Source organism: Elaeis guineensis, chromosome 3, assembly GCF_000442705.2.
Source record: "Elaeis guineensis isolate ETL-2024a chromosome 3, EG11, whole genome shotgun sequence".
Classification (NCBI taxonomy): Eukaryota; Viridiplantae; Streptophyta; class Magnoliopsida; order Arecales; family Arecaceae; genus Elaeis; species Elaeis guineensis.
Genome location: NC_025995.2, coordinates 112,247,325 through 112,271,414, shown reverse-complemented (window position 1 = coordinate 112,271,414; position 24,090 = coordinate 112,247,325). Strand labels below are relative to the sequence as shown.

At 36.8% G+C, this 24,090-nt stretch overlaps 1 protein-coding gene across 5 annotated transcripts; it reads left to right on the top strand.

Annotated features, from left to right (window-relative positions):
* The first annotated feature begins 13,875 nt into the window (after window positions 1-13,875).
* On the top strand, window positions 13,876-23,870 carry LOC105040862 (casein kinase 1-like protein 4). Of its 5 annotated transcripts, none has more exons than XR_003800249.2 (17): window positions 13,877-14,156; window positions 14,252-14,292; window positions 14,830-14,899; window positions 14,987-15,135; window positions 16,058-16,153; window positions 16,252-16,322; window positions 17,615-17,676; window positions 17,756-17,819; window positions 18,352-18,436; window positions 18,527-18,653; window positions 19,103-19,185; window positions 19,503-19,560; window positions 20,949-21,088; window positions 22,163-22,363; window positions 22,455-22,576; window positions 22,901-23,011; window positions 23,126-23,870. XR_003800249.2 is itself a non-coding variant. In XM_010917587.4 (15 exons), exons 1-14 carry the CDS (start codon window positions 14,081-14,083, stop codon window positions 22,358-22,360), a joined length of 1,296 nt encoding a protein of 431 aa, XP_010915889.1. In that variant the 5' UTR covers window positions 13,876-14,080; the 3' UTR covers window positions 22,361-22,363; window positions 22,455-22,850. The 5 variants fall into 5 exon arrangements, 2 of the variants coding, with proteins under 2 accessions (XP_010915889.1, XP_010915888.1); XR_003800251.2 differs by having other exon boundaries at window positions 22,901-23,033; XR_003800250.2 differs by having other exon boundaries at window positions 22,895-23,011.
* Window positions 23,871-24,090: the final 220 nt, after the last annotated feature.

Below are 24,090 nucleotides of genomic sequence, written 5' to 3'. Positions count from 1 at the left end.
TTTCTTTCTTCTTTTCTTTTTATAGTCTTCTTTGATTTCTTTTCTTGCCATTTTCGATATCTAGTAGCAATAAGAAGGGTAAGAAAAAGGTTAGAATAGATGAGCCATTTCGGGATAGTCGATCGGATAATTCGGTTGATGATTCTCCTTCGGGTCTAGACGTAGAAGTTTCTTTCTTATGCAGATTCAATGTTGATCGGCTCAGAGAACAATATCGTATTTTGGAGCAATTTCAACTTTTTGTACCCAATCTGGATGGTCGGATGAGTTCTCCTTCTCCAGATCTGACAGCAATTTATGTGGAGGATCTTCGGACTGATCTTCATTTTTCGATTTCGGAGTTTGTCCGAAATCTTCTTGACTATTACTGTCTTTGTCCTGCTCAATTAACTCCAAATTTTATTTAATTAATCATCAATTTTTTTTGTTATGTCACATGATCCCGACCAATCCTCGGTCTTCTCTTTCCTGTGCTTTTTTTGTTCTTTGTCCTCATCCAAAAGCTAAGGGTTGGTGGTTCTTCAACCTAAGGGTCTGTCATTTATTTCTGGCTTTCCTTCATCCATCCACAAGTGGAAGAACCAATTTTTATTTGTTTCTTCTTCTTCATCTTGGGGTTTCCCTTCATCTTAAAGTGATCCAAGAACAAGTCTAAATGAAATAGTCATGTCAAAGATATCGATCGGGAGGACTTTCTCCGACTGAAAAATATGGAAGTCCTTGCGCAACGAGAGCTACTAACGAAGCAAGCTCTCTATGATGTTGGATTTAGTCCAGTGACTTCCTTAGGTATAGCTTAGTTGGTCCTTTATTTTACTTTTCATTTGCCTTCGAACTTTATAACCGAGTCATTTTGCCTTTTGATTGCAGCCATGCAACCAATGGTGCGGATTTCAGTGGCCGACATTCGACAGCATGAAGTCGAGTGACTTCTTTAGGTATAGCTTAGTCGATCTTTTATTTTACTTTTTATTTACTTTCAAACTTTGTAACTAAGTCATTTTGCTTTTTGATTGCAGTTATACGACCAACAGCGTGAATTTCAACGGTCGATATTCGACAGCATACCGTCAAAAAGAGAGCAGCGACTGGTATCGGATCATCTCGAGTGTCGAAGAAGAGTTGGGCTGAGGCACAATCGGCACTAATGAGGGAGACCGACACTCCATCGGTAGTCATTTCTGAAGCTGAACCTGTCATCGCGCTATTGGCTCCGATAGTTCTTTCATCGATCGAAGTGCTGCCTGTCGAAAGAAAATCGAATAGAGATGATGACATGGCGGTCATCATATGAACATCGACAAAGACAATGCCGACCATAATCTCATCGATAGGGGGATGAACAGAGTCTGCACTTGCATCCGAACTAGAACCGACCGCCACAATGCCGACAGTACCTCGAGCCCCTTCAATTGAGCCGACACTATCTCGGGCACCTTCAACACCTGAATGGATGATGGCTTCAAGTGAGCGACCACCCACTGGAGAGCAGAGAAAGGCTCCAGCTGTTTCGACTAAAGATGGGTCGTCGATGAGCTTCATAGCATTTTTTGATGTCTAGATCCTTGCAGGTTAGTCGGTCTTGGCCAACTCGAAATTGGTCAAGCGACTCATCGAAGCTACACTTCTCCCGACTGATAGGGAGAGCAAAAAAGATTGGATTATGTTCAAAATATTTTCATCTTTTTATCCGATGATGCTCAGCGTAAGTTGATACTTTACTTTACACTTATTCTTTTTCCTCCCTTCTTTTTTTTGACTTTTTTTTTCTTTTAAGCTAGCACATGAATGCAGGCATTAGAGAGTGGATATCAAAAAATTATCGATTTTCGTCAAATATGGATGGAGAAAGTTGTGGCTGCGAACGTCAAGAAAGCTGCAGTCACTGAATGACTTCAAGCGATGACCGAGCGAGAGGCAAAGTATCAAGAGGAGAACTCTCACATGAAGACAGAACTGGAGTTGGTAAGAGTCGAGTTGGAGTCGTCAAGAGGCGATCTGCAGTTAGCCCATGCTGAGTTGGAATCGGCACAACAGACTATCAAATCTCAAGAGTTCTGAATAAAGAAGAAGAAGCATGAAGTTAATCGGCTCCGAAAAGATCGTGACAGTTGCATTAAAGAGTTGGAAGAAGAAAAAAAATATTGGACCACCAAAGCAAGGTTGGCATTAGCCAATGCATAGTCGGCCTCCGCTAAGGAGGAAGTACAGTTGGCCAAGGATGCTCTAAGTCGGGCGCAGGAGCAAGCCGTCGAGGATTACAAAGAATCCGAAGACTTCAAAAATAAAATCCTCGAGGGTAGCTACGGCTCTTACTGTATCAGCTATGAAGACAGCAGGAATGCGGTCAAAAAATTATATTCGGACTTAGATCTGAGCAGTATCACTACCCCTGATTAGGAAGAAGAAGAGGCTATCGAAGAAATAGTGCCGACTGAAGAAGCTGCACCGACCGCACCAGAGTTTATTCCAGTTATGGAGGAAGCCATACTGGAGTCGGCTACTGTTGAAGGCCACGAGACTGGTGTTGCACCAGCTACCGACACAGTCGAGGAAGAAGCCGATTGGTGACCAGTATAGAAATTTTTCTTTTCTTTATAATTGGACAATTGTCCAACTCATTTTTGTAATCAGACTTTAGGTCTAATTTTGTAACATTTTACTCATGAATGAAAAGAAAAAGTTTTTCAGATGTTGAAGATTTTCTATGTATGGAATTCTTTGTATGTCACCTTTTTAAACTTGATACTCATTATTACTGATATAGTTAAATATCAGTCGAATAATCAAATACCAATCGATAGTTGAAGTTGTAGAATTTGACTGTTAGTCGGATACTAGCCAACTGAATTGTAAGCGTAAATTTGCCTAAGTGTAGTCGAGTATCAATCAACTAAACTTTAGGCATAGATTTTTCTAAGTATTTGATAGACAGGGTTTAGCCAAATATTTTTTGACTGATCGAAGTTGAGTCGGTTTGTTATTCTGTTCAACCGTAGTTGAATCAGCATATTATTCTGCTTAGCCATATCTAAGTCAGCATGAGTAGTCATGACTTGAGTCAGCATTCACAATCTTCCAACCGAGATGAAGTCAGTATATATATTAGCCGATTACTCATCGACCTGATATTATTTTTGTAGATAGCCAAATATCAAAGAAAAATCAAAATCCGATCATTCCATTAAGTGTGTTACACATGCGAACAACTTTACTGATAATATATTTTCAGATTATCGGTATTTCAAGTCTGAGGAATAGTCATTCCATTGAGAGTCTCTAGTCGGTATGCACTTGGATGAAATATTTTGGTCACTTCGTAAGGTCCTTCCCAGTTTGAAGATAATTTTTTTTGATCTAAAGATTTTGAAACTTCTGCTTTCCTCAAGACCAAATCTCTTGGATGAAAAACCTTCGGTTTGACCTTTGCACTGTAGTATCAAGCTACTCTCTGTTGGTATACTGCCATCCGAATTTGAGCTTGTTATCGAACCTCAGGGAGTAAGTCCAAGTCGGCTCTTCGACATTTGAAGTTACTTGGCTCAACATACTGTTCGACTCTTATTGATGGTAATCCAATTTCCAGTGGGATCACTGCTTTATCCCATAAGCCAAGTTGAATGATGATTCTCCCACTGGTATATGAGGAGTTATCTGATACGTCCATAAAATCGGATATAATTCTTTCACCCAGAGGCCTTTGACTTCATTCAATCTGATTTTTAGATCATATAGAATCATTCGGTTTGTCACTTCTACCTCACTATTAGATTGTGGGCGGCCAACTGAAGTAAGTTTGTGCGTAATATGAAGTTTCGCATAAAATTTTTTAAAATTTTAATTATCGAATTATCGATCATTATCAATGATGATGATATGTGGTAAACTGAATCTGCATATGATTGACTTTTGGATGAAATCTTTCATTTTACTTTCAATGATCTGCACCAGGAGTTTGGCTTCTATCCATTTAGCGAAATAATCTATGGCACCATTAAAAAATTTTTTTAACCAGACATCGGAGGGAATGGATCGAGTATGTCGATTCTTCATTATATGAATGGCCATAATGCAACGATTGATGTCAACGGGCTAGCTGGTTAATGTTATGTATTGGCATATTTCTGACATAATTCACATCTCTGGATGAGGTCAGCTGCATCTTTCTTCACGGTGGGCCAATAATATTCTTGTCATAGAACTTATAAGCTAATAATTTGTTTCTCAAGTGATTTTCATAAATTTCTTCATGAACTTCTCAGAGAGCATAGTCAGCGTCTGTATGTCTCAAATATTTCAGTAGTAGAAGGGAGAACAGCTTCTTGTAAAGTTGTCCATTCATCAAAACATATTGTGAGGCCATCCACCTTAGTTGTTTGGCCTCCAAAAAATTTTTGAATAAAGTTTCATCGATCAAGTATTGAATAATCGGATCCATCTAACTTGATTTATCATTTATTTGTAGCACTTCGTCAACCATGTCAATATTCGGCTATTCGAGATATTCGATGAATATTCGATCGAGTAAGTTGGATAAAGTAGTTGCGAGTTAAGAAAGTATATCAACTCAAGTATTTTTTATTTTCAAAAATATAAGAGACTTGAAATATCTGAAGGCTGATGTAAGATCTTTCACTTTCTGAAGGTATTTCACTATAGCCGGATCTTGGACTTCAAACTCACCATTGATCTGTTTGGTGATCAGCTGTAAATCGATAAAAATCTTTAAATTGTCTATGTCGAGCTCTTTGATAATTTTCCAGCTAGCTAAAAAAGCTTCATATTCGACTTGATTATTTGAAGCTTTGAAATTAAATCGAAGGATATATTCATTCACAGTCCCTTTAGAATTGATGAGGATGAGGCCGGCTTCAATCCTTTGAGCGTTGGATACTCTATCAATATGTAACACCCATATCGATACTAATTCAACCTCAAAACCTTCGATTTGTTTCGACTTGTCATCAAATTTATCTTTGTATTTATGATCGGACATAATACACTCAGCGACAAAGTCGGCTAAAACTTATGCCTTCATCAATGATCATAGGCGATATTGAATATCAAATTAACTGAGTTTAATTGCCTGCTTCACTATCCGATCAGAAGTATCTGTCGATATAAAATTACCTTCAACGATTGATCTATCAAGACGACTATCGAATGTGCTTGGAAGTATGATCGAAGTTATTGTGCTGATACGATTAGAGCGTAAATCATCTTTTCTACTCTTGAATATTGCATTTCGATATCATGGAGTACTTTGCTGATATAATAAATTGATCGTTGAATCTAATTTTCATCCTTCTGGACAAGTACCGAACTGACCGCTCTATGAAAGTCACTAGATAGTTACAATATTTCTTCCATCTTTGATTTTGTGAGTAGTAGGGGAGATGTCAGGTATCTTTTTAGGTTTGCGAAAGATTGTTGGCATTCATCGGATCATGAAAAGTCTGTCGTTTGTCATAAGATCTTGAAGAAGGATAGGCATCTTTCTTCTGACTTCGAGATGAATCGGCTAAATACGACGATCTTTCCATTAAGTTGTTGTATCTCTTTTTGGAGTCGGAATGCTTCATGTCGATGATGATCTTTATCTTCTCTAGATTAGCTTCGATTCCTCATTGCGATACAAGAAATCTAAAAAATTTTTCGATAATCACTCCAAATACACACTTGATTGGATTTAGCTTCATTCGATGTCATCGAAGTATGTCGAAGATTTTTTTTAAGTCTCGAACATGATTAGAAGTTTTGGTGCTTTTTATCAGCATATCATCGATGTAGACTTCCATATTATATCTGATTTATGTCTTGAATACTTTATTGACTAACCGAGGGTAAGTCGCTCCGATATTCTTTAAACCGAATGGCATCACTTTGTAGCAGTAGATGCCTTTATCAGTTGTGAAGGTAGTATGTACCTCATCCTCGAGTGCCATTCGAATCTGGTCGTAGCCTACAAAGGCATTCATGAAACTCAGAAGTCGATGTTCTGAAGTCACATCGACTAGTTGATTGATCTTTGACAAGAAAAAACTATCTTTTGGATAAGCTTTATTTAAATTGGTGTAGTCGATGCAGATTCATCATTTTCCATTGATCTTTCTCGCCATTACTAGATTGACGAGCCAATCTAGATAGTTTGTTTCTCTTTTGAAGACAGTTGTGAGGAGCTCATCAACTTCTTCATCAATGACTTTTTGTCTTTCAAAGGCAAAAGATCTTTTCTTCTGCCTCACCGATCTAACTTTGGGATCAATATTTTAATCGATGAGTTATTACTTCTAGAAAAATCTCTGACATGTCGATTGCTGATCAAGTAAATATATCGGTATTTATTCTTAGTAAGTCCACCAGCTGTTTTCACCCCAGATCAGATAATTGCGACCTAATTTGAATTGTTCTTACAGGATCGTCTTCTCTTAGTGGGATCAAAACCAGTTACTCAGCAGGCTCATCTCTTTTTTCATTTTCTCTCTGGTCCAGCTTGTCAACCGACAGAGGATCTTCAGGCTTACTGTTCTCAATAGAAACCATAAAGCAGCATCGGACTAATTTTTGATCTCCATGTATTTCTCCAACTCCATTTCTTATCGAAAATCGGATCATGTCGATACTACTGCTTTCAACGCATTGAGTTCGGATCGTCCAAGTATGGCATTGTAAGCTGAAAGAACTCGGACCATCATAAATATCAAGAGAACAATGCTTTATCGTGGATCTATTTTCGTAGTTAGTAGGAGAGTAATTTTTCTTTCCATATTGCTGCATCTCCAGTGAAACCGACTAATGACATCGAGATTTTTCTGAGTCTGTCAGTCCGTAATCGTATTCAAAAAAAAATTGAGTAAAATAAAATATCATTTGAACTTCCATTATCTATCAAGATTTTTTTTACATCATAATTTACTATCATCGCTGAGACGATGGTAGCATCATAATGGGGAGTCTGCATTCTCCGAACATTATCCTCTAAAAAAGAGATTACATTATTATCAAGTTGTCTCTTCTTTACAGATTCTTCTTCAGAAGTTGCCCTCTAGTCTTTCAATTATCCAAAAATCATGTTGATAACTCCCATCATTGATCGATTGTCGATTGCTTTCTTAGGTTGTGTCTGAGGTTGTCGATCAGTAAGAGATTGAGTTGGATGGTCTCGTTGAAATTATTCGAAGTAGCCTCATTGAATCAAAACTTCTATCTCATTCTTGAGTTAAATGCACTATTCGATATCGTGACCATGATCACGATAGAACCAATAGTACTTCTTATTACAGCTCCTTGACGGTGCTTTCATTAGTAGGGTTGACAAATGTACTCATCTCCTTCAATTTTCATTAGGATCTGCACACGAAAAGTAGAAAGAGGAGTGTAGAAGTCATACTTGCTATCGTAATTATTTGGCCTTGAACTCTGTCGGTGGAGTGAAGCTCTCTTAATGATCGTTGGTCGAATTGGTTCGATCGGAGCTTCATTTTTTTTTATTTTTTTTTAACCTTTTTCTTTTATTTGACGTCGGTCAAAAGTGCCTTCATCTGCGTGAATGTATTTGTATGTGCGCTCCAGAAGTTCAGCATAAGTCCGAGAGAGAGTCTTATCCAGTAAGTGAACTGGATTCCCTCAGATCTTTTTTCATAGCCGAAATGGCTATATCTTTGCTGAAGTCCCTGACCTCAAGTGTGGCGGTATTAAAATGCACCACAAAGTCTCTCAATGTCTCTCCTTCATCTTGCTTGATGAAGAAGAGGCTGTCAGATGTTCATGACATCTTTTGGCTAGTGCTGAAGTGGGTTACGAATGAATATTCAAGCTACTCAAATGAATTTATACTCTTCGGTTGGAGCCTAAAATATCAGACTCGAGCAACTTTTCGAATGGTAGCTGGAAAGCCAATGCATAAGAGGGCATCAGTTACCTTCTGGATCATCATGAGAGTCCTATAACTCTCCAGATGGTCAATTAGATCGGTGGAGCCATCATATGGCTCCATCTGTGGCATCTTAAATCAAGATGGAATCGACTTATTTAAGATACGCTGAGAGAGAGGCTGAGCAATATAAAAGTCAATGTCGTTGGAGGACCCTCGGCCATGCATTTAGAGTTGGACAAGTTGGCGGTCGATCTCTTTAAACTTGTACTCGTAATCATCGAATCACGATTGTTGGGAGAACCCAGGGTAGAGTCTCCTGAAAAACTCGAGGATCAAAAAGTTGAAGATGAATGTAGCCTCTTCTCCTTCTTGATACTATATGTATGCGAAGAAAAAGGAGATCACCGCGAATGGTAGGCGGCATGGTGAAAGTGCCAGAAAAATGATGGTTCGACTCAATGAGAATGTCGAGATGGTCGCCATTCTGGAGATGAAAAAAAAGATCGTTACGAAGCACGATGACTATATCTGGATGGTACTATATGCACCATCGGCTCCTCTACCGTCGGTTGCTGCTGTTGCTATGTCTGTTGCTATTGGAGTCTATGCACTGCCTCCGTAAAAAAAATTATTTACTATATTAAAGCAGTGATTTGGACGGTCGTAGTGATAACAGGACACGAAGAATTGGATTCTGCCATTGGAGGTAGAGGGAGGTCTTCCCAATGGGAAGTTGTCTAGCGGAGCCAGTGGAGTTATTTTGAGCTCTTATTTTTGTCATAATTTTTTATTTCACTAGTTCTTCCTTCTTCGTGATGCACCAATCTATTGTAGCCAATCTCCTATTGCGTCTAGCTTCGGCGAAGAGCAACCTGCAAAAGAAGTCTACAAATCAAAATTGTGTTCGATGAGGACCCTTCGGTACGTAAGTCAGTGGGAAGTGGTGAACAATTGATAAAATAATCAAAGTGGCTGAGTGTTGGCCCAAAAGTGCCTTACCAAAATTGTTCATTTACCTCATTTCTATAGATAATCTGCTGGTAACCGTTTGTAACAGTTAGATATATGGGTTTCGTTTATTTCGGCACTATGTGATCGTAGGATGAACAGTTAAAGTCCTTTGATAATCATAGTATGTGGTCGTTATGTACTTTATGTGTTGGTAATTTCTGATATACCGACTGTATATCGGTAATCTTGATGTACCGATTGTATGTCAGTATATATGGTACATCGGCTGATCGTCGATTGATTATTCTGACATATCGATTATTCTGGTCGACTTGGTTCCGAGAAGAAATTGATTGAAAATCTCCGACTATGTGTCGGTATAACCGATTAATAGTCGAAGGTTCCATTTGTTCCATCAACTAAGAGTCGGGTTTATTGACTATGAATTGGAGGGAGTAGATCCAATTGCCCCAATAATAGGTCAGCTCCGACAATGTTGCAATATTGTAATGGAGAATTATGCATAGGTCCTCAAATAAATGTTCACCTATTTTTCATTTCTTAATTCACAAATTTCATACAAATTCAGCAGAAAATGCTGAAAATATGGCAGGGCATTATAGGTCCTTAAATGAAACTAAGTTAGGAAGATGAAAATATGATCAGAAAACTTCAAATCATGAACTGATCATAAGATTATTCTTTTAGATCCCAAAGAAAAATTGCACTTGGGGGCCCAGGAAAGAAGTTTTCAAATCTAGTGCTTCAAGGCTTTGGCAGGGGTGTGCTGAGAGTGGGAGAGGTTTTCTTTTTGGCTGGGTCATGGAGCAACCTCTGGAAAATGGCGTGATGTTGGTACAGGTTTTCTTGGAGACCACCTCAGGAAAAGAGAGGGAGAGCAAGAAAGTGCCCTGGTGACCGCTAGAACAAGAGAGAACAAGAGTTCCAACCAGAAATAATTCTACCAGAGCCACCAATAGCATACAAAAATTTCCAAACATTTAATCTAGGAGAGCCCAGGGATTTTAGAGGTCCAAAAAAATGATTCGAGAATTTTGTTTCCTGTATGGTTGATAGCTCAAAGTCCGCGGACATCAACCACATGCGTAATAGAACTCCGTGTATTCAGTTGGCCTATTAATCCAAATAAATGAAATATCTTGACACATTATTGTATAATTATGTGAGTTAGAAACTAATTCTTTTATTGGAAAACTAATCTAAGGAATAAAACGGGATCGTCTCAACTGCAACAAGCCAGATTACCGGTATCACGAGGTCTAAATTTATAATATCGGTAACATCCTAAGGGAAGCCAGTCAAGCTACGGTGGCTGCACGATGTGACTCAAGACAACCAAGAAATCACGTGGAACTTGCCTATCGACTTCTTCAAAATAGTTGATGGCAACTTTTTTTTTTAAAAAAAAAAAAGAAAACTACCTTCTTGAGAGAAGTGGGCAGGCTTTTCTATATTTCAAATATCAAACGTCACAATGTAGATGATAAGACTGATTATAAAAAAAAAAAAATGCTAGACAATAGTGTATCGGTCCCCTATTGTACTATAATACTTGCAGTCCTCTCCTTGGCCATTGGTTTCTTCATGGACTTTGGCCTTTGCACGACAAGGAAAATAAAAGGAACCACATAAGAGAAGAATAACCACGTTACGGAGAAGAAGCCGGCCGATTAGAGAAGACCCAGCCGTCGCTGGGTGGGAGGCCGGCGACCAGAGAAACTGATTCCGATTGAGCCGCGACCCCCGGCGCACAGTAGCGCTTGACTCCACCGATGGTTGAAACTTGTTCTCCTTGGACGCATGTGGCCTTGGTTGCATCCGACGCTGCCAAATTACCAGAATACCCTTGACTCCACCGATGATTGAAACTTGTTCTCCTTGGACGGTCGTGATTGATGATACGTTGATCGATTTTGTTCCTGTTTTGGCTGTAACGGCCGGGATCGGATGGAAGCTGCGATACGTGTCATACGGGGCCAGGAGTACGTGTAGGCAGGAGCCAGGATGGTGGGATGGCAACCACGCCCCGCGTCCCGCCAAATCCCGGAAATAGCGTGACGCCGGCGACAGTTCACGTATACGTTATTGCCCACTTTGACCGGTACGTATCGTGGCTGAATTGGCTCCGCTGCTCCGGAGAATTTGAACGAGAAGACCGAACCGGCCAGCGGACCGGATTGATTTGGAACGGAATTAGTTCCGTCATCTCAACCGGCTTGGTTTAGAAAAGGAAGGCATTGGGGTTGGCCAATACCAACTTTTGGCGGGACCAAAACTTCTAAGAAAGTGGATAAGCACAGACAGATGCAATCAAACGTTATAAACTTCGATACACCGACCCTTAATACCTTTCGAGGATGACGTTTGACTCAACTGGCTCTATGAGTTTATATCAACATAATTTTCTTGTTTTATCTCTTTCTAACATTATTTATTCTTGATATATGTTCAACCTTCACCACCAATTGTCTAGGGAAGCTTTTTCATTTTTAGTTATTCTATATCAACTATTTTATACATGTCCACCAAACCTAAATCAGAGCCCGCATCCTTAGGCAAACCAAGCCATTGCTTATAGAACCGAGGATTAGTATGATTGGGGTCAAAAAAGCTAGGGCCAACTCCCTCTGGAATTGGTTCCCCACCCCTTATCTAAAGATGCAAATTTAATTATCTTATGAACACTGCATTGATGTATGTACTGACACTTAGAGGTACCACCCAAAGGATGTGCAATCATGCAATTCTTTATGGGATGCAATTTCTTGTATGGTGCCATTAGATTGTCACCTTTTACGCTAATAATTTTGAAGCACATAGATTTCTGGATTATGTAGACCGTTGAATCTAACAAATCAAAGGTTGTTGTTTTTAACTAACTGTCCATGTCAATTGATAGAAAGAAAATATATATTTATCTTTAAATTGAGTGACAAAAATCCAATAGCCTTCCTCTGACTCCAAGCCTCTTCCATGATCTCTCCTAAATTCTTTTGACAATTTCATGCATGTGGCCTTGATAAGCTTTTATATGTTTTTATCAATGACTTTCACATATGCTAAGTTAGGGGAAGACAATAAAAATTTAGGTAGAGGAGTTAGATGCTGGCACAAGTAGAGAGGTAGTAGAGTAGCCTATCATCCAAGATGAGAAAGATGTTCTTGTTGAGGAGAGTGGAATTATGGTCATCATTATAGGTGACAGAAGATGCTTATAAGTCATAATGATGAAAGAGTTAAACCTCACCCAACCTCTCTCCATCCAACATTGTCCATGTGACCAACTAAAATGAGCAGCCAGAAAATATTATAGTAAAAATGCATCACCTCTAAAACCTGCAACTTTAACATAAAGAGCATGGTTATGGGGGTTTTGGCAAGGGCTATGAGGTATTGAAAGAGGAGAGGAGAAATAATGCATATATGGGAAATATGACAAATGCTATGAGAGATGTAGTAGCATGAGGTGAAAAAGGTAAGTTCTAATAGAGAATGATGGAGTTATATCAAAAATTGTAACCACTAATCACATGCTTGGTCTTTAGAATTATAGTGATTTCCATCTTCATCATACCAAGAACATGATTAGATGCAATCATGATAGGTTGACAAAAAGAAACAGATGGCTTTAGAATTGTATAAGAGTTTCAATCATTTTCTTTGCTTATCATTGAGATAGACACCCATAATTCTCATCAATTGATGTGGAAAAAATGCAAAATAACAATCTTCATTTGATTTAAAGCTAGTATTTGGCTAAGTGGTCTACTAAATATAAATTTATTTGTAATGTATTACAAGATAAACCTTATCCTATCTTTCTATCTCTCTTTTTATTCTTCTTCTTTATAAATACTCCAACAAGTATTCTGAATTTTTTCTCAATATGTATATCATCTTACTCTTGTCATTTAGGCTTGTAACCTTCGTTAAAAATTTTTATAATTAAAAAATTATTTTTAATATCATCTATCTGTGTAGATCAAATGATAGGATATATGCAAATGATACTAACTATTTGTAGGAGAAAAACATACATAAAATATCTTTGATTTTTGAAGAGCTTAAAACTCTACATTTTTTTTCCTACTCCTTATATTGATTAAACTTATTTCAATGCGTTGGCTATTGCTATATGTAGTCTGATTAGATAATTGTTTTGTTAGTAATAATTCTTATTCTAAAAAAAATATGCAATTACTTTTTCTCATACTTTCTCTACAATCTAGATTCTTTTTTATCCTGCTATCCAACTTGAATTTTGGAGATAGATTTTCAAGAAAACATACCTAATTGTGGTAAGCAATGCAAACATATGAGCATATATGTAATTGAATTTCTTGCATCGAGTATTTATCATAAAAGCAGCTTTCAACAAAAACAAGATACACAAGCTTGTCATACATATGTTTCATTCTTAAATATTTTGCATACATACAATATTGATGCAGTACCACTGCTTGGTGCTCACTTTATAACCTATGAGCATGCCGGCTTCAAGCTCATGCCATAAAGGAACACAGGTCCACTATAAATAAAACAGATGTATTCAAAACCAAAGCATACCAGGACACCAATCAATAAATTATAAAAAGAAGAAAGCATGGTATTTTATAATGCAATATTGACTTATGAAATATTCTCTCGAATCATGGCAATGCGCAAAACCCTCACCTAACATCTTTTCATTCTCTAAAAAAGTTAACCCTAATCTTCTATCAAAAAAAAAAAAAAAAAAATGTTAACCCTAATCCAAAAGCCAACCAATCAAAATGAGTGATACAAACTTAGATCGCACATAACCCTGACAAATTAATCTTCTTTCGGTTTCGGACCGGGTCTAGTCAAACTAGAACAATCTCGGTCCGGACCACGCCGGTTCAACCACGCCGGTTTGTTTGTCTGTTATCCAGATGGACCCGCTCTCGCTAGTCGAGGGGAGCAAGGGTTCCCTTTGTGAACTATTTCAATACCGAAAATACCCCTCACAACGCTACTACTCTCTTTTATGACCAGTCCTTCCCCCGTCTTTCTCCCCCCACCGTCATCCGAGAGCCAGAAGACAACACACCTAAAGACTCCTCTCTTTCTCTCTGTCCCTCCCTCCCCTCCTCCTCCCTTCTTTCTCTTCCTTCTCCGCTCTTTCTCTCCCTCTCTTTCTTCTTCGATCCTTGTCTCTTCCAAGCCCTAGTTCTTGATGCGCTTGTGAGGAGGTAGGAGAAGGTATAGGGCATGGAGCGGATCGTGGGCGGGAAGTACAAGCTTGGGCGCAAGATTGGGAGCGGATCCTTCGGTGAGATCTATCTCGGTGAGTCCATGGCGGCCTTCTCCCTTCGATTCTTGCACCGATCGAACGTCTCTTCAGTTCTGATCCCTTCTTTCTGTTGGTTTGATCTGTTGCAGCGACCCACGTTGACACGTTCGAGATCGTCGCGGTCAAGATCGTGAGTTCATACGGATTCTTGTGTTTCTTGTTTCTATTTCTATTCTGATCGGGATTTCTTGATATTGGTGACGAGGAAATAAGGGAATTCTCGTCATCGAGCCTCTTTGTCGAGTTAAAAAAAAAAAAATTGTTTTTTTAAGTAGAAAATAGGATAGTGCTTTACCTGGAGTTTTCTTTTTAAGTGATCGGTCTGCTAGTCGTTAAGAGACCCTAAGATGTGCGAAGAGGTAGACCATCTGGGAGGGATTACCAAAGGCATGTTTTTGGTTGTCATAGCTTCTTTTGAATTTGTTTTGATCATTCTGAGTTGAAAAAGCAGTACTTTTTTTATGGATTTTGATTTTTTCTGAATTTTTTGGAGAATCCGCATTGCTGGATATGTACAAATTTATAATTACAGTATCTATTCGCTTACTCTTTGAGAATCTTAGTTCAGTACTATCCGGTTTTGTAGCAAGGCTTTTCTTTGCTGGTGTTTATAGTTTGTTTCTGTTGAAGAATGAACGAAGGTTTAACTTATGATTGTTGTGCATAGGAGAACAGCAAGACCAAACACCCACAGTTGCTTTACGAGGCCAAGCTGTATAACATTCTTCAGGGTGGAAGTATGTCTTAGCTTACGGCAAGACTTTCTGTCACTATGCTGCTAGTTTCTTGATAGGTGTGATAATTGTGTAATGATGTCCATGCAGGTGGTATAGCAAACATAAGATGGTGTGGTCTAGATGGAGAGGACAATGTTCTTGTTCTTGATTTGCTTGGTCCAAGCCTTGAGGATCTGTTTGTCTATTGCGGTCGGAAGTTCTCGCTAAAGACAGTTCTAATGTTGGCAGATCAGATGGTAATTTGAAAATTAGCATATTTGGAAATCATAATCACCATGAAAGGTTTCTGATGCCTATATTTTAAAAAAAGCATGACTATAAATCAATGTATTTTGTTTGAGAACTGATGTTCATAGTTGCATGAAGATTAACATTTCCTGAAGTAATTTATAGAATGTTCAACACTATGATTGAAACTTTGTGCTATGCCTAGAAATGACAAGAGAAGCAGCAAGTGACTACTCTGTATTCTCTGCGTACAAACAAAGCAATGAGATATTGGGTAAAATTGCTGTATTTACACGTATAATTATCATCAACCTTTCTTGCTGACCTATATAAGATGCATGATGGTTTTCTTCCACGAATGATTTGCCTCTTGTTCTCTGGCTGCTGTTTTCTAGAATTTGTTGTCACATTCAAGGATGATACTTTTAAGAGGATTGCAGATGCTTATTTCTTATTTGCTTTTATGCCTACTTTCCTGTTTAAGAAGTATTTTATGTGCTTCCTATGTTGTCGTTAGAGTAATTCCTGTTTAAGAAATATATTATTGCTGACGAGCTAAGATGCACGATGGTTTTGTTCCATGTACGCTTTGCCTCTTGTTCTTGGACAGCTGTTTTCTAGAACTTGCCATTGCATTCAAGCATGATGCTTTTAAGGAGGTTGTGGATGATTATGTCTTGTTTGCTTTTATACCTACTTTCTTGTTTACGAACTATATTACATGCTTCCTATGTTGTCATTAGAGTATATCCCTGGGGTTCGTGAAAGTTTCTTTTCATGATTGCCTACTAATTGAGCTAGCACAACTCTGGGCTGTTTTCCTTTGGTACTATTTTTTTTTAATTTTTATTGCACAGCACTTTAGTTCTTCATTCCTGTAAACAAGTAACATTGAGAAATGCTTACTTTATATTTGATGATCAACTACAGATTACGAGAATTGAATATGTTCATTCAAAAGGGTTTTTACATAGGGATATTAAACCTGATAATTTTCTCATGGGCCTTGGTCGGAAAGCAAACCAGGTAGTGACTTTGATTGGCTATAATCAGTTCATAGTTGGCACATGCATGTGATCAAGTGTAGTTATATCAATGATATATTCATCTATCTTATCGTGTAGGTATACATCATTGACTTTGGGCTTGCAAAAAGATATCGGGATTCTACCACGAATCGCCATATTCCATACAGGTATGAAGTGTAACTACTAGAGTAAAATATGTATGAGCTGCACATTCTCTTTGATGATGACCAAGCCTATACTTTGATCACTTTTTATGCTCTTTCGTCATCTTGAAGTAGAATATTCAATTTAGTCATTGCTACTGACTGTGAAGTGTCATATTATGCTGTTTATGTGGAATCGTTTGCACAATACTTCTTTCACACTCAGACTTTGTAGCATGAACATATTTTCTGTGGGCATCAGAACATGATGAAAGAATTGTAAATATGCTCTGTGCCTTGGATGGCTGCATCACCTCAAATTCACAGAATTTGAAGATGTTAACAGAAATAATTTAAGTAATCAATTGCTTTTACAAGTTCCTGCATTCTTGTAAATGTCATTCCAATAATTCTTTTGATTTTTTTTTAGTATTTACACTCCAGTTATGTAAATCTAATCAAATTTTATGATATGTGTATGTCATTCCATATTCTGTTTATCATTTTTTTTGGCTTTGAAAATGCTCTTCCACTTTTTTCTAGACTACCTATACAATCCTCGCTGTATACAAATAACAAAACAAAATTAGACGTTTGGTTTTAGACAAATAAAGAAATTTTACCTAATAACAGTCATAGAAATAAAAAAATAAAAAATTCAAAAATCTTAGCTTCCAACAAAGTAACGAAAATAAAAAAGAATCAGTTATAAACATGAAAGGAAAGGATTGTACCAAAAAAAATTATGATAGAGGACAAATAAACTAGGAAAGTTGAAATATGCCACCTGTAAAAATATAATATATACTTTCTTTTGATGAGGTCATACAAAGAGTTCCTTATCTTTGTTATTCTCCCACCAGCATTTTGTGAGAATAAATAATAAAAAAATAAAATCATGTTGTAAGAAATTAGAGAAAAATACATAATAAAAACTTATGGAAGTAAATAAATTAGAAAAAATAGAAATACCAGCTGTAGATGGATAGGAAATATTAGCTGCAATATTTATGAGAGTAGATAAATATAGAAAAGTACAAAAAGGTCTCCAAACAAATAAGAGAAAATCTAATTATGCTTAAATTTTTATAGTTTATGTGTACTATGATCTAAAGTTTTGTATTGTTTTTCCTCAAGCATGCATTGCATGTGCCATATACTAGTATATGTATGTATATATATATATTAAACATACATTTGATCTTTTTCTTTATGCCAAATAGCATCATCATGCACATATGGGACTGCGAAAGATTATTTGGGGTGATTCTGAATGCTTGGCTGCATTTTTTTTTCTTTCCTTTTTTCTGCTTCAGAGAAAACAAAAATTTAACTGGTACTGCTCGCTATGCAAGTTGCAACACTCATTTGGGCATAGGTAAGTGATGGCCAATCTAATAGTTATGACAATACAATTAATTTTTCTTATCTGACTTACTCTAGCCTTTTGCAATCAGAACAAAGCCGTCGGGATGATTTGGAGTCTCTTGGTTATGTTCTTCTGTATTTCCTGAGAGGAAGGTACATAATTTTGTTGCAGTATTCCCAATAGAATAAAGTTATTTATTTCTTACTTCTGAAGATCTTCTTGAAACTCAAGAATGTCACAACCACAATTTTGGGAGTTGTTATATCTAGCTGTTATCTTTTACATTTAGCTTGATATGTTCTGTTCTATTGTGGATGGAAGATGTTCATGTGTATTAGTTAATTAAGTGAATGAATAATGTTTATTGTGTTTTTGATTGTTGTCGATAGTCTTGAAGTCCGGTTATATTAGTGATAGTGGTTTAAGTGATTTTACCTTTTGGTTGTTAAAAATGGAACGCAATAAAATCTTGTCATGTCAAAATAGTAATTATTGACCATGTATGTGCTAAAATCATTCTTGGGGCCTCCCATTTTCACTTTATTACAACATTACTTTCCATCTGGTCTATCTGCCAACAGTATAAGCTTACTTTAACAATTTTCTTATGCATATTGCTGTTTTTAATTGTTGTCTGCTTTTCTTGCTGTTCTAATTAACTTGTTATGTTATTACTGTATGAAGTCTTCCATGGCAGGGTCTAAAAGCCGCCACAAAGAAGCAGAAATATGATAAGATATGTGAGAAAAAGCTTTCAACTCCTATTGAGGTTTGTATTGACCACTTATATATTTTTTCTATATAAGCCATAAAATTCTAGATGATATCTTGATGTATTGATCAAATGTGCTTTTCATAGGTTCTATGCAAGTCTCATCCAGTTGAGTTCGCATCCTACTTCCATTACTGTCATTCATTGACATTTGATCAACGACCTGACTATGGATTCCTGAAGCGCCTATTTCGGGATTTGTTTAGTCGTGAAGGTATGGCTTGACAAATCTTTTTACCATGCCAGTTCGTGTTCTGAAACTATTTCTTTCTATATCCTTCAGTTCTTTGTTTTGATGAATAATATCCAACTCTGTATTTACTTGCTTTTTCTTCATCATTTTGATATATGATATTTTATTTGTAAATGAAAAGATGTGTGCAAGAGCTAATTAAATTAAGGTATATGAAAAAGAGACTTGAGTTTGTGAATCATACTCTTAACAGGTATAGGATTGTAATTCTCAGTGTGAGATGCGATTCTTGAATTTTTATTCTCCTTGGGATCTGTCTTGCATATTATGTGCTGCATCATGAATTGTATGGGATTTATCGCCAACATGTTGTTCAAAGTCTGCCTCTATGAGCTCATTATGTCATGGTCTACTGAAACATTTGCTTTATTAGTTTGATTGAAATTGTTATTTCCTCTCATTTATGACAGGTTACGAGTTTGATTATATCTTCGACTGGACCATTTTGAAATACCAGCAGTCACAAAGAACAAAAGCTCAGCCTCGATTCTCGGTTTGTATCCTAATTATCACTAGGGATTCTTTTGCACAGCATCTGCTTTTTCCCTCATATTATTTTTTACTCTTTCCTTGCTGGGGAATGTTGTTCATTCACCTTAAATTTATGAGATGGTGTTTTCTTTTTCGCCTGTTGTTGTTAGGGGGATACTGTGGTTGTCCATGAACCAATTAATGTTGAAATCATCTTGTTTTTTTTTTTTTACCATTTGAACAAATTATGTATGTATTTTTCAATCTTTCCTTGTAGTTGTTAAGGTTGAGATGCGAATCTATGTTGGTACTGACTAAGTTTGATGTATAAAATGGCAGCCAGCCTCTGGTGGAATGACTAGCCGAGCAATCCCAATGGATGTCGACAAACATCAAGGTTGCTTTTATTAGCACAAAAGCTTTTGATTTACATGTAGGACACCAATGCAATGTAAATGGAAGTGGTTTGACAATGATGATCATCAATAACTGATAGCACTATGTGTTAGGCAATGCTCTTATTGTGAATATATTTCTGTCATCATTTGGGGTGAAAATTGCACAAAACTAGAGTGCAGCATGGAGTTACTTGGTAAATAATGACCAATTTGATGTTTTGAAGAATTTTTCCATGTTCAATTGAGTTTGTGTGTGTGAAGCATGTCCTTTCAAATTGATTTGAGTTTAACATAGCAATAATTTATGACATAGACAACATTCTTGCAATTGTCTGTCTAGCTTTCAGGAATAAAAAAAGTGGATGTAGATTTAGTGAGACAGATGTTTTCTTTCTCTTCTTTCCTATCTTTGATCAGAGGAAAAAATATTGTAATGATCAGTTTCCAGATCATGCAAGAATGTCATAATAAAAAATTACAAGCAAATGAGGATGTTCCATACATGTGTTAGGAAAAAAATAATAAACATCACATAAATATAGATGTGACCATTATTTAATTATTCCTCTTAAAATTATGATGCATTTATGTTGCATGCAAACAACAAAAATAAATTGAATGTGTAAGGTGTATATATGACAAAAATCAAATAATTTGAGACAAAGGAATCACTTGTGATATCTGGTGTTCTGATTGGAACAAAGGGAGAGAATGAAGCATATCTTACGTAAAAGTTGGACATTCAAAATGGTATATTGCACAAATTAAAAATCCTACTTCAAAATATTATAGATGTACATATTTTGTTCCAGTTTACATTTGGATGTGATTTATCATCCATCAAAACAGTTGGTCGTACATTTATGGTAAAAAATAATGTAGACCAATATTTTCTAATCCTTAAAGTACTCCAAATCAACCTTTTTAATCCAATGGCTATGCAAATGTGTCTTATCAACTAAGTGATAAAGATTTTCTGAAGTAATTTAATGTGGACATATAGCTTGGTGAAACTAATAAATACAAGCTTTTCTAGGCAGTACTACCCGGATTTTCATGTTCTTCCCAATGTTGTTGAGTTTGACTTGGACCTAATCTTGATTAGGGAAAATTAGAAACATGATCCTGGACATACTCTTGAAAGCTCTGGTTCAACCTCTGTTTACAAATGGATAGTTTTCTAAAGAACAGCTACTTATGGTTGGGCTAGAAATTTTGTCTGCTTGCTGTCAAAGTATTTTTATTCACTATGTGACAAATACTATATTAAAGTTTTCATGAACTAGTTTTTACTTATTTTTTTAAAATTCATGAATGTTAAGAATTAATGCATTTCTCTACTACTTGGTAGTGACATTTTTGTTTCAATCAACTGCTCCAATTTAAGGTGTAAATGATGTCACTCATCCAGCTGAAAGTACAGAGCGCATTGGACCAAGTAATGCAGCACGCCCAACAGTTCGAATGCAGTTCAAATCACCAGCTGATAATAATAAGATTTCTGACAATCAGGGTCTTGAGAGGATGGTAAGTAATAAAGTCATCCATTCTCACACTTTTTTGAATTTTGCTGTGAATTTTCAGAAAATAAACGAGTGTCACTCATTTATTTTAATTAGTTGAAAATCACGTTATATAAATGGGAGATATTTATGCTGCCATTCACACCCTTGACTTTTAGCATGTTTCCATATTCCTTATCATAAAGTTGCAGTCATTGTCTAACATTACCATCGTGTTGTGTTAAGCCTTATTTCTTGTTTGGTATATGCCGTCTTGTGAGTTGAAGGTTTTAACAATTCCTTCTATTCATTGAGGTTTCTATGGCTCTGCTGGTATGCTGATTGGAGCTTTGTTTTTGAAAAGAAGCAAGTACTTCTTAAATTCCTTCAGCTGATTAAAAATTGATTTGTGCTTCCTGGACAAAAAGCAAACATAAACTTCTCAACCTTCTATGGAAGCCAATTTTGAAATTATTGTACTTCAGCAAGTTTTTATGGGAAATCTGAAGTGTGTGTTAGGTGGACATGTTTTTTAATCTTACATTATTCCATTGGTATTAAGACTTCAAATGAAGAAGAATCTGCTCTTCCGCAGCTTCCTTGGAAGACATAATGACATTTGAATTGCAATTTTAAGAGTGATGTTCTAAGAAGATGGTGGAGAACATGAACCATACTAAAAAAACCATCGTAGTTGGGTCTTACTTTTCTACATGTTGGTATGAAGGTGAACTTTGAAAAAGGGTGTAAGAGTGACATTTCATGTATGAACAAACCTCATTCTGATTTTTCTTTGTATTATTATGTTCCTATGAGATTTCTGCTACCAGTTAATAGATCTGGTTTGCATCTTAATCTTCTTGTATTTGGGCTAAAACTGGGGTTTTTTTGGGGCTTGGCCACCTTGTTCTTGTTTTTACGCTCTTTGCTGTTCTTATTACCTCTTTGGTTAACTAGTTAATGCGGATTTGTAATGATGCATGCTGGTCTGACTGGAATTTTCTCTCATGATGGTCTTCTAATTTCATGTGTCATGCATAATGAATGGCTTGCACTTCTTGTTAAGTTTCTAAAGGTGATTGGAATTTATCTGTTTCAGAGAGTGGGAACAAGTGCTGAAAAAACGCAGATGCCTTCTACATCATTTACTCTTCCTGGTGCTTCGAAGAGACATGTTCTAAACTCAAAACAATCTGGATCAGCTGATACTTCGCACCTAGGTCAGGGTTTGGGAAGCAACTTTGGTTCATCCAGCAGTTGGATTCCTACATTGCAGCGGAACGCTTCAGCCAAATGATTGGTAAACTAGTACGCCTATCTGTTCGCACAAGTATTCTGCCTTGTATATAAATAAATTCGTCTAGTTGAGCCTGCTCTCTTGGGGTATTCAGGTGCTGATTCAAATGGGAAGGATCTGAAAAACAGTTTATATATGCTGTTGAAGGTGACTGCAAAGTCGTCATTGCTCAAGTCACTTTCTGGATATCAGGATGCATACTGTATTTTTGTTAAGGTGACTACAGACACATTGGATGATGCTAAATGCTGGTCTTCACAAAGCATGGTTGCTGTTGTGTTAAATACTACAACAGTTGACTCACATTGGTCTAGCATTTTATCATTCCATTTAAGCTGGATAATTTGTGAATTGTCTTTTGTCATTATCTTGTTAGTAGATCATATGGTTTTCATTGTGCTTGCTATATGGATGTGTTGTAACAATTGCTGCTTCGTGGAGCTCATTGATTCTGGGTTCTGTTAATTTGTATATTTTTTGTGTTGCTGTATTATTTGGTTCAAACCCCTGGATGGTCATCTGAAATAGTTTTAGCGTTAGGTACTCAAGTCGCTCGGGATCTGAATAGAGCACAATAATCTAGTTTTCAGGTGCCAGTCTTCTATTCTTTTGTGTAAGAAGCTTTCGTCAAGTAGCAGTACATCTTTACCTGTAAGTTGGTTATCACTATCAGGTAGAGGTTTTAATTGTGAAGTTTACACAATTTATTTCTCTATGAATTAACTTACAGCTAGTGGCTCATCTAGTATGTTTTCTACTCTCCAGAGGACGATGCTGTAATGGTTGAAAAGCAGGAGATAGTTTTGAAGATCTTCAGATGGACTGAACAAGTATTATGTACAAATCTGGCTTCATTCTGGAGAATATGTAAACAGGTTTTCCGGAATATGAAGAGCCACAAGGTAGTCTTTGGTAGTGCACTGTGTTCCCTGCATTATAAAAATCTTGATGGTTCTCTGCAAATTCTGTGCATAGTTCTGCAGATTGAGGATTGTCATGGACTTCCATGAATTTCCGAAAGATTACCATGGGGGATTAAAAATTTGAAATTATTCATAGTGATCATGAAAGATTTTCTTTCTAGAAAATATATAAGTGAGCAACGAATCTAATGATTTGGAGGATTCTGCTCATAAATACCCTTCCAAAATAGTCAGGTTCTGCCAGATTTTGCACTGGTGGAAACAAAATCACTTAGTCCCAGACGAATCTTAAGGTGTGCATGAAATTCATATCATTGAAATACTTTAATCTGACTATATCAAGCATGGTCCGTGGAGTTGGAATGCTATATAAATCCTACATGTAATATCTCAGCTGTTGTTTGTGGTTGTTGGTTCTCCACTTCAAGGATTTTTAGCATGAGGGTGGCTTTGGGTGGTTTCTTGTTTGCCTTCATTTTGTAGGTCTGTTGGTGACTGTTTTTATTCACCCGCTTTATTCTTTTCTGGGATGGTATATGGCACCTGCTGTCAAATTGCTAATTGAAGTACTTCCTAATATTTTCTCCTGTGTGTGCTCGAAGTTTGTGATGCATTACAAGGTTTGCACAGTGAATAAGTGATTAAAAAAGTTACGGTCTAATCATACAACAGTATTTACAGCTCTAAACATTGTGCTGGAAAGGGCGTAAATGCAGAACTGTGAATGCTCTCTCTCTCTCTCTCTCTCTCTCTCTCTGTGATGTTATAAATAATTTGCTAAATTATCGGCGATTGTATTATTCTGCT